Genomic DNA, 18,912 nt, shown 5'->3' with positions numbered 1-18,912 from the left:
GGCTCACATATCTCAGTATCACATGTGCAAGGAACATACATCTATTATGTACATTCAGAAGGGAACTAAGTCAGTCCTTTGGTTTACAGATAGATAAACTGAGACCCAGAGTGAAGGAAGGGCTGTGCAGAGGTTACATACCAAGTTCAGGTTTAGTCACAGCACTAGGACCTAGAATAAGCTGTTTCAGAGACAAGCGGTTTGCTCCTGAGCTACTCAGAGCTTTATTAACTAGTATTTACTGTGTTATTCATAAGCAGCTTGAGTTTCTCATTTTCTAGCTCCAGCAAACTAGAAAGGGATGGAGAATGCTCTTAGAAGTAGGCACAGTCCAGCAAGCAAAGTGACAGATAATATAACAAGATGAGGCTGCGTGCAGTGGCTCATGCCTGTAATCCCAGCACTTTGGGAGGCCAAGGCAGGCAAATATCTTGAGCTCAAGAGTTCAAGGCCAGCCTGAGCAACATGGCAAAACCCTGTCTCTGCAAAGAAAAATACAAAAAATGTGTGTGTGTGTACATATATACATATTTTGCTTGTTTGTTTTGTTTTATTTTGTTTTTGAGACAGAGTCTCGCAATGGCACAACCTCAGCTCACTGCAAACTCTGCCTCCCGGGTTCAAGCAATTTTCCTACCGCAGCCTCCTGAGTAGCTAGGATTACAGGCATGTGCCATCACTCCTGGTTAATTTTTTTATTTTTAGTAGAGATGGGGTCTCACCATGTTGGCCAGGCTGGTCTTGAACTCCTGACCTCAAATGATCTGCCTGCCTCGGCCTCCCAAAATGCTGGGATTACAGGCATGAGCCTCCATGCTCAGCCTTGTCTGTCTTTATTACAGACATCATAGTGTGTATAAAGTAGTATCTCATTGTGGTTTTGATTTGCATTTCCTCCATGAGTATTGATGTTGAACATTGTTTGACATGCCTGTTGGCTATTTGTATGTCTCTGGAGAAATGTTTATTCCGACATGTCTGCCTAGTTTTAAATAGGGTTATCTTTTTATTGTTGAGTCATAAGAGTTCTTTATATATTCTGGCTGCAAGTCTCTTATCAAATATTTTCTCCCATTCTGTGGGTTGTCCTTTCACTTCTTTGAAGGTATTCTTTGACACACACAAGTTTTTAATTTTGAACAAGTTGCCAGGCACGGTGCTGTAATTCCAGCACTTTGGGAGGCCAAGGCGAGAGGATCGCTTGGGTCTAGGAGTTCGAGATCAGTCTGGGAGAGATAGTGAAACCTCGTCTCTACAAAAAATAAAAATTAGCTGGGTGTGGTAGCACGTGCCTGTGGCCCCAGCTACATGGGAGGCTGAGGTGGGAGGATCACTTGAGTCTGGAAGTCCACGGCTGCAGTGAGCCATGTTCATGCCACTGTACTCCAGCCTAGGTGACAGAGCAAGACTCTCTTTCTCAAAAAAAAAATAATAATTAAATAATAAAAGTACAGAAAGAGCAGAATTGGAGAGAAAAAGTCCAATTTCGCTTATTTTTCTTTTGTTGCTTGTATTTCTGCTGTTGTATCAAAGAAACCATTGCATAATCCAGGATCACAACGATGTGTGCCTATGCCTATGTTTCCTTCTAAGAGTCTTAAAGCTTTAGTCCTTTTATGTAGGACTTTGATCCATTTTTAGTTAATTTTTGTGTATCCTGTAAGATAGGGTTCCTTTTGTAGGCAGATATCCAGTTTTCATGGTTTTTTTTTTCCTTCTTTTTTCTGTATTTATTTATTGAGACAGAGTCTTGCTCTGTCATTCAGGCTGGAGCGCAGTGGTGCAACCTCAGCTTACTGCAACCTCTGCCTCCCAGGTTCAAGTGATTCTCGTGTCTGAGCATCCTAAGAAGCTGTGATTACGTGCATGTGCCACCACACCCGGTTAATTTTTGTATTTTCAGAAGAGACAGGCTTTCACTATGTCGCCTAGGCTGGCCTCGAACTCCTGGTCTCAAGCAATCCACCTGCCTCAGCCTCCCGAAGTGTTGGCATGAGCCACCATGCCGGCCAAGATAATCAAGTTTTTCCCGCACCTTTTGTTGAAAACTATCCTCTCCCCATTTAATTGCCTTGGCACCCTTTTTGAAAATCAACTGACTGTAAATATGAGAGTTTATTTCTGGACTCCCAATTCTATTCCATTGTTCTTTATGTTTATCCTAGTTTCAGGACCAGTGTGTCTTGATTACTGTAGCTTGGTAGTAAGTTTTGTTTTTTTTGTTTTTTGTTTTTTTTGAGACAGAGTCTTGCTCTGTCGCCCAGGCTGGAGTGCAGTGGGGCAATTTTGGCTCACTGCAAGCTCCGCCTCCCAGGTTCATGCCATTCTCCTGCCTCAGCCTCCCGAGTAGCTGGTACTACAGGCACCTGCCACCACGCCCGGCTAATTTTTTTGTGTGTGTTTTTAGTAGAGATGGGGTTTCACTGTGTTACCCAGGATGGTCTTGATCTCCTGACCTCGTGATCCTCCCGCCTCGGCCTCCCAAAGTGCTGGGATTATAGGTGTGAGCCACTGTGCCCGGCCCCGCTTGGTAGTAAGTTTTGAAATCAAGAAGTATAAGTTCCAACTTTGTTCATTTCAAGATTATTTTGGTTATTGTGTCGCTTGCATTTCCATATGAATTTTAGAATCAGCTTGTTAATATCTTTTAAGAAGTGAACTGAGATTTTGACAGAGATTGCTTTGAATCTGTAGATTCACCATCTTTTTAAAGCATTTCAGGGCCGGGCATGGTGGCTCACACCTGTAATCCCAGCACTTTGGGAGGCCAAGGCAGGTGGATCATGAGGTCAGGAGATCGAGACCATCCTGGCTAACACGGTGAAACCCCATCTCTACTAAAAATACAAAAAATTAGCCAGGTGTGGTGGCGGGTGCTTGTAGTCCCAGTTACTTGGGAGGCTGAGGAAGGAGAATGGCCTGAACCCTGGAGGTGGAACTTGCAGTGAGCTGAGATCGCGCCACTGTACTCCAGCCTGGGTGACAGAGCAAGACTCCGTCTCACAAAAAGAAAAAAAAAAAAAAGAGCCTGTGTATTGGGTGCTGGAATATATATAACCTGGCAGGATAGTGAATTTAGAGCATGTGCTTTGTAACCATCTCACAGAGCTTCATAGCCAGCTTTCCTGGATCTTCTGTTTCCACTTTCCCATCTAAAAATAGGCTTTTGGAGTATTTCCAATTATTTTTAATACAGATGCAAGCTATCATTGTCCTCATTTAAACTACTTGATAAATTCAGCATATTAAGTCAACATTTTTTTTTTGACATTGGAATTTGAAATTTATAACATTTTCCAGGTTTAAATTTGGACTTGGCTTTTGAAATCTCTATATACATGTGAGAAAGTTAGAGAAATATATAACTAGTTTTCAGAAAGCACTCTTAAGTCCTTAGGATTTTATAGCTAGATATTTACCTAGTTCCACAGTTTTATCTGTAAAGCAGATAGATGTAACTTTCCTAAGGAGGGTAGGAAAGTGAGTGTAGGTGGGGACTATTCATGACTGGCCTAAAGCTTGGATCATAGGTCTTAATTTTTTTTTTTTTTTTTTTTTTTTTTTTTTTTTTTTTTTTTGAGACAGGGTCTCACTCTGTCACCCAGGCTGGAGTGCAGTGATGCAATCTTGGCTCACTGCAGCCTCTGCCTCCTGGGATCAAGCGATTCTCCTGCCTCAGCCTCCTGAGTAGCTGGGACTACAGGTGCGTGCCACCAGGCCCAGCTAATTTTTGTATTTTTAGTAGAGACAGGGTTTCCCCATGTTGGCCAGGCTGGTCGCGAACTCCTGATCGCAGGTGATCTGCCTGCCTCATCCTCCCAAAGTGGTGGGATTACAGGCATGAGCCACCATGCCCAGCCCATAGATCCTAATTTTAATTTTAAGAAACCAATAAAAAGAAAGAAGGGCAGGGCATCTTGGCTCATGCCTGTAATCCTAGTGCTTTGGGAGGCCAAGGCAGGAGAATTGCTTGAGGCCAGGAATTCAAGACCAGCGTAGGCAACATAGTGAGACCCTGTCTCTACTAAAAATAAAAATTAAATTAAATTTTAAAAAAACAAAACAAAAAACAGATGAACTAGAAAGGGTAAAAAATGATATATGAATATAGGTCTAGTATCCCTTATCTGAAATGCCTGGGACCAGAAATGTGAAATCCACCCGAGCCCAGTGGCTTATGCCTGTAATCCCAGCACTTTGGGAGGCCGAGGCAGGCAGATTACCTGAGTTCAGGAGTTCGAGACCAGGCTGACCAACATGGAGAAACCCTGTCTCTACTAAAAATACAAAATTATCTGGGCGTGGTGGCACATGCCTGTAATCCCAGCTACTTCAGAGGCTGAGGCAGGAGAATCACTTGAACCTGGGAGGCGGTGGTTGCAGTGAGCCAAGATCGCGCCATTGTACTCCAGCCTGGGCAATGAGAGCAAAACTCCATCTCAAAAAGGAAGAAAAAGAAAATCAGAAATCCAAAATGTTCCAGAGAGCATTACGTTTTAGCATGACCTTTTGAGTGTCATGTTGGTACTCAAAAAGTTTTGGATTTGGGAGCATTTCAGATTTCAGCTTTTCAGATTATGGATGCGCAACCTGTATGAGTTTTTAAAAAGTCCGTTGTGTGTATTATATTTTGGATTAGTTCAGGAAATTACTCTTGAAAACCAAGTTTTGTGATCTATATTGGCTTTATTGTAAAGGAGAAGTTCAGTATAGTTTATCAGCAGAATCAATTTTTTTATATAAACTAGTTGTTCCAGCGTGGGTCCATGATAACAGTAATGGAAGTCCATAAACTATTTTCAGCATTTCAAAAAGACCAACAGAAATTTAGATTTAGCTCTAATAATATTCCACAGGTGAATGAAACTGTCAAATATTTTTACCCTGATCTAAATTTATTTTGACTAGGTATAGTAACATTGTTTATTTTTTGCTGGTTAGAATCATTAATTGACAGTTGTACATGTCTCTGGGAAAATGAATTTTTAATCTTAGTTTTCCTGTAAAGCATTATAAAATATAGGACCCAAGTAAAGTTAAAAAATAAATAAATAAAAGGAATTCTTCAGAGGTGAATTTGAGAACTACTTTTTCAAAAGTTTTTCTTTTCCTTAACTACAGTCTGCTTTTAAAACAACTGTGACATGTCTCCTTTTTGGTGACAATTTCAAGTTCAGGTGTTAACTGTTGTTTGAATTCTGTCTCCAGAGATTGCCCTCAGTCCCAATAATCACGAAGTGCACATCTACAAGAAGAACGGAAGCCAGTGGGTGAAAGCTCATGAACTCAAGGAGCACAATGGACACATCACAGGTAAAGGAAGATAGCCGTGAGCTTAGTGTGGTATTTCCAAATCAGGCACTCTTCCTTTTAGATAAAGAGCCTAATAAACCCAGTTGGCCATTTTTTTTTTTTTTTTTTTTTTTTTGAGACAGAGTATCATTCTGTCGCCCAGGCTGGAGTGCAATGGCGCAATCTCGGCTCACTGCAACCTTTGCCTCCCAGGTTCAAGTAATATTCCTGCCTCAGCTTCCTGAGTAGCTGGGATTACAGGCGCGCACCACTGTGCCCGGCTAATTTTTTAATTTTTAGTAGAGACAGGTTTCACCGTGTTAGTCAGGCTGGTCTCGAACCCCTGACCTCGTGATCCACCTGCCTCGGCCTCCCAATGTGCTGAGATTACAGGATTGAGCCACTGTACCCAGCCCATAGTATTTAAAGTCATGCAGCACTTACTGAATTTCCTTAAAATTTTAGAGAAAATACTATAATAATGATCTCAGTTGTTAAGTGCTTCTTGTAGCCCCAGTTGGTACCTAGCACTCTACTGTTGCTATGGAAAGCACTGAACCTACCCTGAGGACTAAACAGCTAAAATTAGGAGATGAGATGTGAAATTGAAAGCTAGATAACATGAAAATGTAGACAACATGAAAACGTGAGCCAAACTGTATTTCCAAGTGTCTTCCAAAAGTTTCCTTTGTGTTTTCAGGATAAGGAAGACTTTCCAGAATATTGAAAAGAACAAAGTAATATAATAAACACCCATATCAGATAATTGCCACCAGAATTACCAACTTTTTCCCTGTGCCAGGAAGTAATTTCTTTTCCTGTATCAGGAAACTGAAGGAAAAAGGATATAATAATAAGGAATATTATTCTAGGTAATGGTAAAGTCACCTCTCACCAGCAGTTCTATTCCTCTCCCCTAGAAGGCAGACTATAATTTGCTATGACACCATTCCAGTCCATTTTAATATATTTACATACATACATGTTCATAAACAAGCTTAGGCCAAGCACAGTGGCTCACACCTGTAATCCCAGCACTTTGGGAGGCCGAGGCGGGAGGATTGCTTGAACCAAGGAATCCAAGACAAGCCTGGGCAACATAATGAGACCCCCTCTTTACAAATAAAAAAATTAGCACAGCGTGGTGGCACACACCTATGGTCCCAGCTACTTGGGAGGCTGAAGTGGGAGGATCACTTGAGACAAGTAGATCAAGGCTGCAGTGAGCTGTGATCACACCACTGCACTCCAGCCTGGGCAACAGAGCAAGACCCTGTTTTCAAAAGAAAAAAGAGAAAACAATCTTTAGGACTATTTGCTAGTATTTTTTGAAGCTACATAAATGGCATGATATTATGCATCTCTGGCAGCCTGCTTTTGCATTCGTGATTGTTTCTGAGATCCATCTATGCTGCTGTCTAGATCAAGTTGATTCCTTTTAACTACTCTTTAGCATTTTATACCTCACTTACTTACTCTTTCCTCCATTGAAGGACATTTAGGTGGTTTCAATTTTTCCATATTACATGGAAGTGCTGAATAGGCATCCCTTGATTTCTGTACGTATGCGTGAATGTTTGTAGATGGTAGATGTGTTAATACCATAGGATATGCACATCTACAGTGTTGCCAGGCCTCATCAGATTGCCGTCATTCCCACTTGTCCTGTATGAGAGTGCCCGTTTTCCCACACCCCGCCACATACTTGAGGTGGTAAGACTGATGAATTCATAAAAGGTTCATCCGTTGCTTCTGTAAGTCGTATTTTCCTGATTAATGGAAAAGATGAGCATACTTTCAGACGTGTATTAGCCGTGAGAGTTTTTCTTCGTTGTGACTGTCCTGTTCATAAATCCTGATCATTTTTTCATTGAGTGTTTATCTTTTTCTTTTTCTGTTTTTTTGTTTGTTTGTTTTGAGGTGGAGTCTTATTCTGTCGTCCAGGCTGGAATGGAGTGGTACAGTCTTGGCTCACTGCAGCCTCTGCCTTCCAGGTTCAAGCAATTCTCCCGCCTCAGCCTCCCGCGTTGCTGGAATTACAGGCACCTGCCACAATACCTGGCTAATTTTTGTATTTTTAGTAGAGTTGGGATTTCACCACATTGGCCAGGCTGGTCTCGAACTCCTGACCTCAAGTGATGCGCCTGCCTCGGCCTCCCAAAGTGCTGGGATTACAGGTGTGAACCACTGTGCCCGACTTTTTTCTTTTTAGACAGGTTCTTGCTCTGTTGCCCAGTCACCCAGGCTAGAGTGTCATGGCTCACTACAGCCTCAACCCCCAGAGCTCAAGCGATCCTCCCACCTCAGCCTCCCCAGGGAGCTGGTGCTAAAGGTGTACGCCACCACACCTCGCTAATTTTTTTGTAAAGATAGGTTTCACCATGTTGCCCAGGCTGATTTTTTATTCTTTTAGTTGGACTCTGTAATTTTACCTCTAATCACCTAAAATACTGATGAGCTTAGAGATCTCCTTACCCAAATGAGAGAACTTAGCATGTTTTGCTATTCTGCATCCTTTACAGAAGTTGTCCTGCATTCTTCAGCATAACTCACGACCACCCTTGCTTTGACCAGTGATTTGTAAATAATGCTCTTGAGTACCAGGAGCTGAGTATATTTCCAAACCAGCGCCAAAGACAGCGTTTCTATTTTTGTCGCTCTTCCTTTCCCACAACCTTATTTCTATTAGCTTTGGCCTATTTTCTTAAGTTCCTTTGCCAGTGGCCTCATAGGCTAAGAATAAGAATACTTATATTTTAAATTGGAATTTTAGGCCAGGCAGGTGGCTCACACCTATAATCCCAACACTGTAGGAGGCTGAGGCAGGTGGATCACCTGAGGTCAGGAGTTCGAGACCAACCTGGCCAACATGGTGAAACCCTGTCTCCACTGAAAATACAAAAATTAGCCAGACATGGCAGCAGGCACCTATAATCTCAGCTACTTGGGAGACTGAAGCATGAGAATCGCTTGAACCCAGGAGGCAGAGGTTGTGGTAAGCCGAGATGGCGCCATTGTACTCTAGCCTAGGGGATAGAGCAAGACTCTGTCTCCAAAACAAATTAAAAATTAGGCCAGGCGCAGTGGCTCACACCTGTAGTCCCAGCACTTTGGGAGGCTGAGGCGGGCAGATTGCCTGAGGTCGAGAGTTCGAGACCAGCCTGACCAACATGGAGAAACCCTGTCTCTACTAAAAATATACAAAATTAGCCGGGCATGGTGGCTCACGCCTGTAATGCCAGCTACCCGGGAGACTGAGGCAGGAAAATTGCTTGAATGCAGCAGGCGGAGGTTGCGGTGAGCTGAGATTGCGCCATTGCACACCAGCCTGGGCAATAAGAGCGAAACTCTGTCTCAAAAAAAAAAAAATTCAATTGGAATTTTAGCATTTAAAAGGAAATACTTTTAAATGACAAAAGACAAAGATGAAAGACGAAAGAAATTGCCAAAAATGTGAAATATTTAGTTATGTGGTTTTTTCCCTCTACTTCTCTTTTGGGGTTCTTTGAACTTGGGCCTGTTTTCTGTCTAGCTGCTCACATGGCATTTTTTAGATCTGAAAAAAACTTGTTTGAAAAATCTAAATATAACTCTGGGGCAAGAGATCAAGGATCAGACATATTTTCTCAGAAAGATAGTGATTTTAGGGGGAAAAATATTTTCTAAAGCATTCTAGAAGAAAAAACTAGTCCATACTACAAAGAAAAGAAGTGTGGCAAACATCAGGGATATCATAGTTCTGAGGTTTTATTCTTTTGTGTTAAATATTTGATTGTTCACCTTTTTAAGAAACATGTTTTGTTACCATGGAAAATTTTAAACAGATTTTTAAAAAAAAATGCAATAGTGTATAATGGGCCTTTTATACCCATCACCTAGATTCCACAATTATCAAGTAACGGCCAATCTTGTTCTCAATTCACTTTCTCCTTTCCTATACTAATTTGAAGCGCATCCCAGACATATTATTTCACATTTCAGTTTGTATCTCTAAAAGGTAATGATTTTTCTTTTTAATAATAATAAATATTGATCAGACTTACACCTGTAATCCCAGTGCTTTGGGAGGCTGAAGTGGGCAGATCACTTGAGCCCAGGAGTTCAAGACCTGCCTGGGCAACATGGTGAGACCCCATCTCTACAAAAAGTTAGCCAGGCATGGTGGCTTGCACCTGTAGTCCCAGCTACTCAGGAGGCTGAGGTAGGAGGATTTCATGAACCTGGGAGATTGAGGCTGCAGTGAGCTATGATCGCACCACTGCACTCCAGTCTGGGTGATAAAGTGAGACCCTGTCTCAAAAAAAAAAAAAAAAAATCTAAAGTCTAATAAAGAGGACTGCAAGCAAAATTATCTTCTAATTAATAAATAAAATACACATCACTTAGAGTACAGTCTCATATTTTTTTCCCTTCAGTAGTACAAAAAGTTGAGCTGACATTTCTTTTTTTTTTTTTTTTGAGACGGAGTCTCGCTCTGTCGCCCAGGCTGGAGTGTGAGCTGACATTTCATGTGGGTAAATGAATGAATAAATTAAACTCTTCATACTAAAGTCACTATGACTTATGAGTAATTGAGCCTTGGATTTATATTTGTCTTTTTTCCATATACATGTCAAGAATGCTAAGTATTAATTTTTAGAGAGAGATCTGTAATAACTATTTATTAGTAATATTTCTGTACTTTTTAATGTGAAATTATATTTCTAGAAAATAACTCATCAAGGCCAAGTGCAGTGGCTCACGCCTGTAATCCCAGCAATTTGGGAGGCCAAGGCGGGCAGATTGCCTGAAGTCAGGAGTTCAAGATCAGCCTGGTCAATATGGTGAAACCCCGTCTCTACTAAAAACACAAAAATTAGCTGAGCGTGGTGGCATCCACCTGTAATCCCAGCTACTCGGGAGGCTGAGGCAGGAGAATCACTTGAACCTGGGAGGTGGAGGTTGCAGTGAGCTGAGATCATGCCATTGTACTCCAGCCTAGGCTACAAGAGCAAAACTCCATCTCAAAAAACAAAAACAAAAGCAAAGAAAATACCTCATTAGTAAATGTTAAATGAGTCATGGTAAATTTTGCTCTTGGTATATAAGAAACTGACCTTGACTTTGGGATTCTTCACAGAGGTACCAGATAAGTAAAGTCTCATCAAATAAGAAAAGTAAACTTTAAATTCAGGTACACATTTAGGTATCTTCCTGGTTTAGATGCAAAGATAATCAAGAATTTTACAGAACCTGCATCATGTAGAAAAGGTTTTCAGTATGGTTCAACTGACAGCAACTTTCAGAAAAATATATGATGAATCACAATATATATTTCCTCCTTTACACTAAAGATTATTTTTATTTACTCTGTATGCTGTTTTAGTTGAATGCCATGTAGCAGACTGTTGGTTAATATCATGGAATGAGGTCTGTTAATGAATGAATACAGTTATTTTCACACACAAAAATCTAATAAAGAAGAAAGAAAAAAGTAATGAATCTTGAGATCTTTAGAAGTCTTAGAAATGTGTGAATTTTCTGGGTCGAAAGAATGCCCCTGTTTAGTTTTGTAAAGTCTGTAATTATAAAACAGCTCTGTTCTACATGACCTCATAGATAATCCTGAGTCCCAGATGCTTTGCAGAGAAGCATCCTTGCCTTTCCTTGAGGCGGTGATCAGGACATAGATGGGGGGAAGGATGTGCCTGGGAGGAAGGTCCCAAGACCACATCTCATCCTGGCATGCCAGTGCCACCCACCTGCCTGTGCTGCAGTTGTTTGTCATTGACTGGGCAAAGCAGGTGACCCACATCTCACTTGCAGGTATTGACTGGGCTCCCAAGAGCGATCGCATCGTCACTTGTGGAGCAGACCGCAATGCCTATGTCTGGAGTCAGAAAGATGGTGTCTGGAAGCCAACCCTGGTGATCCTGAGAATTAATCGCGCAGCTACTTTTGTGAAGTGGTCCCCCCTAGAGAACAAATTTGCTGTGGGAAGTGGAGCACGACTCATTTCTGTTTGTTACTTTGAGTCTGAAAATGACTGGTGAGTGACATCTGAACTTTTTCTATCCCTCTCTATAGAATTTACATTTGCACTGCTGTGTGAGAAAAAACTCTGGTTTTTTCTCATCTGGAGTTGTGTGGTTTTTTTCTCTGAAATTCTTGATTCTGTCTGAGCATTTTCCCTTCTGATGTGCATGTTAAGTTAAATCGCATGTTTTTTGTATTAACATAGAGCTATTGTGTCCATGTTCTGATCACCTAACTTGTTTCTTCTGCAAGATGCTACTACTGTTCTCACTCTATACTGCACATATTGCTGTTTTCTTACTCTCATATACAAATAATAACCTTGAAAGAGTCTCTGTTCCCTGAGGAATTTTTTTTTTCACACGGTATCTATGTAGGATTCCTACAGATAACAATGTTCTTTTTTTTTTTTTTTTTTTTTTTTGAGACAGAGTCTCACTCTGTTGCCCAGGCCAGATGGAGTGCAGTGGTACGATCTTGGCTCACTGCAACCTCCACCCCTCGTGGTCCAGGCAATTCTCCTGCCTCAGCCTCCCGAGTAGCTGGGATTACAGTCACCTGCCATCACGCCCGGCTAATTTTTGTAATTTTAGTATTACATTTATATTTAGTGGCCAAGATGGCGAAATCCCATCTCTACTAAAAATACAAAAATTAGCTGGGCACAGTGGCAGGCGCCTATAATCCCAACTACTCGGGAGGCTGAGGCAGGAGAATCATTTGAACTCAGGGGGCAGAGGTTTCAGCGAGCCAAGATCATGCCATTGGGCACTCCAGCCTGGGCGACCCAGTGAGACTCCATCTAAAAAAAAAAAAAAAAAAAATTGTATTCTACCTGGCGTGTGTTCAGCGTGACTGGTAAATATCCTTCAACATAAAGTTGTCACTTAGTACTATACTGGCAGTGTTTGTGTTTCTACTAAAAATAGCAGAGTACACATGACTCTTTGTAGCCGTTTTGTTATTTGTATTCTGCTGAAACTGAAAGGAGGGGATTATCATGTTACCTTTGTAATTTAGTAAAACTTCAGAAATTTTATTCTTCGAAAAGAGATTGGGAACTTGCAGTAAAATTGAGTTATGGGCTGGGCATAGTGGCTCACGCCTGTAACCCCAGCCCTTTGGGAGGCCAAGGTGGGTGGATCACCTGAGGTCAGGAGTTCAAGACCAGCCTGACCAACATGGAGAAATCCCGTCTCTACTAAAAATACAAAAAAATTAGCGGGGTGTGGTGGTGCATGCCTGTAATCCCAGCTACCTGGGAGGCTGAGGCAGGAGAATCTCTTGAACCCAGGAAGCGGAGGTTGTGGTGAGCCGAGATCGTGCCATTGCACTCTAGCCTGGGCATCAAGAGTGAAACTCCGTCTCAAAAAAAAAAAAAAATTGAGTTATGAATTTGAAACATGATTTTCTTTCAAATGTGTATAAATCAAAGCCAACAAAATGTTACCTGCTAGAAACGATTTGGAAGTTTCATTGTAATGGGATAGGAAACTAAGTTCATTAATATTCCCTCAAGGCTAAACTTTATGTCAGCTGGTACTCCTTGCAGTCTTACAAATTTCTACAGGAAAGTTTTCTTCCAAGTTAAGCTTCAACCTCAGTAATTGTTTACATTTTTATTCGTTGAGAATTAGTGTCAAGTATAGGTAAATTGGATTTTATTATGGTACAAAGTATTGTCTTTGAGCAAGCTGTATGTTTAGGGCAGTTTTTCAGCTATAGAATAGTTACTTCATATTTCATAGGAGTACTTTAAAACAACCTCTCAGAAGCTTATAATTATTTTGTTTGCCATCTTTTCCTCAATTAAAAAAATTACATTATAAAGGCCAGGCACGGTGGCTCACGCCTGTAATCCCAGCACTTTGCGAGGCCAAGGCAGGCGGATCACAAGGTCAAGAGTTGGAGACCAGCCTGGCCAACGTGGAGAAACCCCATCTCTACTAAAAATACAAAATATTAGCCGGGCGTGATGGCGCATGCCTATAATCCCAGCTACTTGAGAGCCTAAGGCAGGAGAATCGCTTGAACCAGGGAGGTGGAGTTTGCAGTGAGCCGAGACCATGCCACTGCACTCCAGCCTGAGCAACACAGCAAGACTCTGTCTCAAATATATATATATATATATATATATATATATATATACACACACACACACACACACATTATGAAACAGTTCAAAATATTGTTCTTTCTCCTTTTTTAGAGACTTTGTGGGGGGGTTTTGGTTTATTTTTTGAGACAGGGTTTCTCTCTGTCACCCAAGTCTGGAGTGCGGTGGCACAAACACGGCTCACTGCAGTCTCCAACTCCTGGGACCCAGCAATCTTGCCACTTCAGCCTCCCAAGTAGTTGGGACTACAGGTTTGCACTACCACACCTGGCTAATTTTTTGATTACTTGTGGAGACAGGTTCTCACTTTGTTGCCCAAGCTTATCTCAAATTCCTGTACTCAAGCAATCTTCCTGCTTTGGTCTCCCAAAGTGCTGGGATTACAGGTGCAAGCCTCTGCACCTGGCTGTCTTTTTCAGAACAAACTTTTTCAGATAGGATTCTAAGAAAGCAATTCTATAGCCAGGCGTGGTGGCTCATGCCTGTAATCCTAGCACTTTGGGAGGCTAAGGCAGGTGGATCGCCTGAGACCAGGGGTTTGAGACCAGCCTGGCCAACATGGTGAAAGCTCATCTCTTCTAAAAATACAAAAATTAGCCAGGTGTGGTGGTGTGAGCCTAAAATCCCAGCTATTAGGAGGCTGAGACACAAGAATTGCAAGAACCTAGGGGGCAGAGGTTGCAGTGAGCTAAGATTGCGCCACTGCACTCCAGCCTGGGCGACAGAGTAAGACTCTGTCTCAGAAAAAATAAAAATAAAAAATAAATAAATAAAAGAAAGTGATTCTCGCTTGAAGCTGGGAGGCGGAGGTTGCGGTGAGCCAAAATTGCGCCACTGCACTCCAGCCTAAGCAGCAAGAGTGAAACTCCGCCTCAAAAAAAAAAAAAGTGATTCTATAGAAAGGTAATTTAGCATTCAAGGAAAGGCATTGGCCCAATATTTAGTTTCCCAACTGTAGAGCAATCAGACACTATTGGTTTTTAAACAGCAGTTTGGGGGCAGAAATGAATCAGTTAAGCCAAAATACTGACTGGTCATAGACATAAATCATCTTTTTTGGATGGTGCTAGAGAATTAGAGGCTAATCCCCAATATGAGGTTCTTCCAATTTCTTGGTTGTGATTTTTCAGTGAAAGAAATTAAAAAGAATTTGCAGATTCATGGAGACTTGGGAAGGATATTAAGCTATCTTACAACCCCAAATTGACCAAAAATGGAATAGCAAATCACTGAATATTCATAATAAAAATTGAAGTATTTTCAAACTTCAGTTTTTATCTCAGAGGTTAATGTCATATGTAATCCAAAATCTCACAAAAAAAGTAACTGAGTTAATCAATATCTATGCTTACTAATGAGGACCACTGAAAACCAGCTGTTGTGCCGACATCATCAAGGCCAGGAGTGGAGAAGTGCTTGTTCATGGTTCTTTTCCTTTCTGTCCTTTAGAAATGCACCTTGTCAGCTGGGCATAGTGGCTCATGCTTGTAATCCCAGCACTTTGGGAGGCTGAGGCCGGTGGATCGCTTGAGCCCAAGAGTTTGAGACCAGCCTGGGCAACATGGAGAAATCTCACCTCTACAAAAAATACAAAAATTAGCCAGTCTCAAATTATAACCTGTTCTTAAAAAACCTTGTCTCTGGCAGGAGGCCTGGTGACTGACAGAAAAACGTTGAATGATCTGTTACTTTTCTATAGAATCTTTTTTCATAGAAACCTATCTGAAAAAGTTTATTCCGAAAAAGATAATATTCTGAATTGTTTTATCATTTTTTTTTAAATTAAGGAAAAGTGTGGCATGCTTAGGTGTTTTCACCCGACATAATTTGTAGGTCATTTGGGGATGCTTGTTGAGTGGATAAACTGAAACAGTTTTCCCCTCTCATAGGTGGGTGAGCAAGCACATTAAAAAGCCGATTCGCTCCACAGTCCTCAGCTTGGATTGGCATCCCAACAACGTTTTGCTGGCAGCAGGATCATGTGACTTCAAATGCAGGTGGGAACCAATGAGAACTGATAGACTCGAGCTGTGCGTTCTTCATCCTTCAACAAATAATTTTGGGTTCCCTTTGTTTTGTTGTTGTTGTTGTTGTTGTTTTTGAGACAGGGTCTCACTCTCACCCAGGCTGGAGTACAGTGGCACCATCATAGCTCACTGCAGCCTCCAACTCCTGGGCTCAAGCGATCCTCCAGCCTCAGCCTCCAGAGTAGTTGAGACTACAGGCATGTGCCACCACACCTGGCTAATTTTTTAAAATTTGTTTTTATTCTTTGTAGAGATGGGGTCTTGCTGTGTTGCCCAGGTTGGTCTTGAACTCCTGGCCTCAAGTGATCCTCCCTCCTCAGCCTCCTAAAGTGCTGGGATTACAGGCATAAGCCACTGTGCCTGGCCTGTAAGTTTCCTTTTCTTTGCAAGGTACTGTGCTAGGCACTGTGAGGGACTCAAAAATGAGGCCCAGTGCTGTGGCTCACACCTGTAATCCCAGCACTTTGGGAGGCTGAAGTGGGCGGATCACCTGAGGTTGGAAGTTCGAGACCAACTTGGCCAACATGGTGAAGCCCCATGTCTACTAAAAATACAAAAGTTAGCCTGGTGTGGTGGCACACAGCTGTAATCCCAGCTACTCGGGAGGCTAGGGCATGAGAATCATTTGAACCCGGGAGGTGGAGGTTGCAGTGAGCTGAAATCACACCACTGCACTCCAGCCTGGGCAACAGAGCAAGACTCCATCTCAAAAAAACAAACAAAAACAGAAAACAACAAAATAGAAGCAGCTTGTGATCTAGAAAAGGAGCTCAAGCATGATGATTAAAAGAAAAAGTGCATAAGTCACAGGTAGAAAGAAGTCGACTTGGAGGTGGGGTAGGAGGGAGAGGCAAGGGTGGGGCCAGCGAAGATTTCCTTAAGTGTAAGAATATCTACGGTTTAGAGGGGAGGATTAGCATGTACTCTCTCTGTCTCTGTCTCTTTCTCACCATCTCTTTCTGTCTCTCCCTTTCTCCCTGTCTTTCTTGACTACACTATTTTTCTCATTTCATATTCCAGGCAGCAGTCTCTGCAAATTCCAAAGTGAAACGATTAATAAAACATAGCTGAACAGTGCACTGCTAAGCTGTTATTGTGCTGCTCTTTCCGTTAAAGCTTTTTATTTTGTCATCACTATGAAGCTAGAAGAAATGCAGCTGCTTTGCTAGGAACTTTAAGGATCATACCGTGTCATTCCATGTAATTACTTTTTAAAGTTCTTTCTCAAGAATGCTTTTTCCCCTTAGCTGAAAGGAAAGCAAAGCAAATACATGTTGCTTCGTGTTGACTATATGATAGGTTGGAAGATGAGGTGCACTTTTTTTTTTTTTTTTTTTTGAGACAAGGTCTTGCTCTATCACCCAGGCTGGAGTGTGGTGGTGCGATCATAGCTCCCTGCAGCTTTGACCTCCTGGACTCAAGCAATCCTCCCACCTCAGCCTCCTGAGTAGCTGGGACCACAGGCATGAGCCACCATGCTTGGCTGATTTTGTTCATTTTTTGTAGAGATGGGGTCTCACTATGTTGCCCAGGCTGGTCTCAAACTCCTGGTCCCAAAGGATCCTTCTGCCTTTTACTCCCAAAGTGCTGGGCTTATAGGGATGAGCCACTGCCACTGCACTCAGCTGCAATACACTTTCTTCAGTAACTGTGGAGAATTCCCAGAAAACCAGGCCAGTGGTTTATATCCAGGAATACTCAAAGCTTAAGGAGAAAGAGATGTGTGTTTGAGTTTGGCAGAGAGGATGGGGGTCACAGTAGTGTCAAGGCACTTTATATTGTGGACCTGTGTTACTTGTGATTTCTTAACCAGAGTCATTGGAAAATAGAACTAGGTGGCACTAACCCGCACCACCTGGATTCTTTGATGGTTATGAAAATAGGTTGCAGTTATTTTGTTAATATTAATTTCCACGAGTGTTTCTCTGTCACAAAGGCTGGAGTGCAGTGGCGTGATCTCGGCTCACTGCAACCTCCACCTCCCAGGTTCAAGCGATTCTCATACCTCAGCCTCCTGGGTAGCTGGGATTGAAGGCGTGCACCACCATGCCCGGCTAATTTTTTTGTATTTTAGTAGAGACGGGGTTTCACCACGTTGGCCAGGCTGGTCTCGAACTCCTGGCCTCGAGCTATGTGCCTGCCTCGGCCTCCCAAAGTGCTGGGGTTACAGACATGAGCCACTGTGCCTGGCCCAGTCCTGTGGATATGGGTCTGTCCCATTCGTGTCCCCAACTTGGTGGCTGAGAGCCACTGCTTCTTTCTTGGCCTCCTAAGACTTAAGCAGCTGCTGTCATGATGCAGATTTAAAGCACAATGCTTCTACCGTCTCGTCATATAACCTCACATAACTCCTCTGCCAGGCATCTTCCAGAACCTCTGTACCGCCATGGTCATTTGGGGTGGTAGGTGGGATTCCTCGGTTCTTTCAGGGAGCCTTGAGGTTCAGCAGTTTTTTGAAGAGAAGAAGATGTACGAAGTAGAAATCACAGTGGAGGGTGAAAGGGCCCTAAAGGGTAGATTTCCAGCCGTTCCCCTTTGTCCTTAACTCTGGGCCAGAACATCCTCACACACAGCTGTGTGGAATTAGATAAAAAGAGTGAGTTAGTGGAAACTGGCGACACCACCTGTAAAGGATCTGCCTCCATCTTAAGCTATTCCTGCCACAGAGACTGGACAGTGGGCCTGAGGGTCCAGGGAGCCTGCCCACTCCTTGTCACTGGCCTCCCTTGGCTTTCTCTTAGGGTATGTCTTTAAAAGGGTCATTACCAGCCGGGTGCGGTGGCTCACGCCTGTAATCCCAACACTTTGGAAGGTCGAGATGGGCAGATCACTTGAGGTCAGAAGTTCGAGACCAGCCTGGTCAACATGGTGAAACCCCGTCTCTACTGAAAATACAAAAATTAACCAGGCGTGGTGGCACGTAACTGTAATCCCAGCTACTTGGGAGGCTGAGGTAGGAGAACGCTTGAACCCAGGAGGCGGAGGTCGTGAGCCAAGATCATGCCATTGCACTCCAGTCTGGTCAACAAGAGCAAAACTCTGTTCCCCCCAGCAAAAAAAAAAAAATATATAAAAAAAAATATATATATATATACACACACACACACACACACTAAAACATAGATTTGCCAAACTTGGGTTGGCCTGTAGATAGCTCTTAATAATTCTGTTATTTGAGAGGTTTGAATATCTGAACTTACCTATCATGATTGATTGATTGATGGATTTTTATTTTTTTGAGATGGTATCTCGCTCTGTTGCCCAGCCTGAAGTGCAGTGGCATGATCTTGGCTCACCGTAGGCTCTGCCTCCTGAGTAGCTGAGACTACAGGCGCCTGCCACCACGCCTGGCTTATTTTTTGTATTTTTAGTAGAGACCGAGTTTCATCGTGTTAGCCAGGATAGTCTTGATCTCCTAACCTCGTGGTCCGCCCGCCTTGGCCTCCCAAAGTGCTGGGATTA

General features: G+C 42.5%; 1 protein-coding gene across 2 annotated transcripts in view; it reads left to right on the top strand.

The window, feature by feature from the left end:
- The window catches only part of ARPC1A (actin related protein 2/3 complex subunit 1A), a 40,647-nt gene that overhangs the window by 7,655 nt on the left and 14,080 nt on the right, over positions 1-18,912 (top strand). For both annotated transcript variants that reach the window (XM_031665593.1, XM_031665592.1), the window contains exons 3-5: positions 5,209-5,313; positions 11,098-11,320; positions 15,313-15,420. In XM_031665593.1, coding sequence (XP_031521453.1) covers positions 5,209-5,313; positions 11,098-11,320; positions 15,313-15,420 — 436 coding nt within the window. The remainder of the gene's footprint in view (positions 1-5,208; positions 5,314-11,097; positions 11,321-15,312; positions 15,421-18,912) is intronic.

The sequence above is a fragment of the Papio anubis genome, chromosome 4 (assembly GCF_008728515.1).
Source record: "Papio anubis isolate 15944 chromosome 4, Panubis1.0, whole genome shotgun sequence".
In the NCBI taxonomy this organism is placed as follows: domain Eukaryota; kingdom Metazoa; phylum Chordata; class Mammalia; order Primates; family Cercopithecidae; genus Papio; species Papio anubis.
This window is presented reverse-complemented; position numbering and strand designations above follow the sequence as displayed.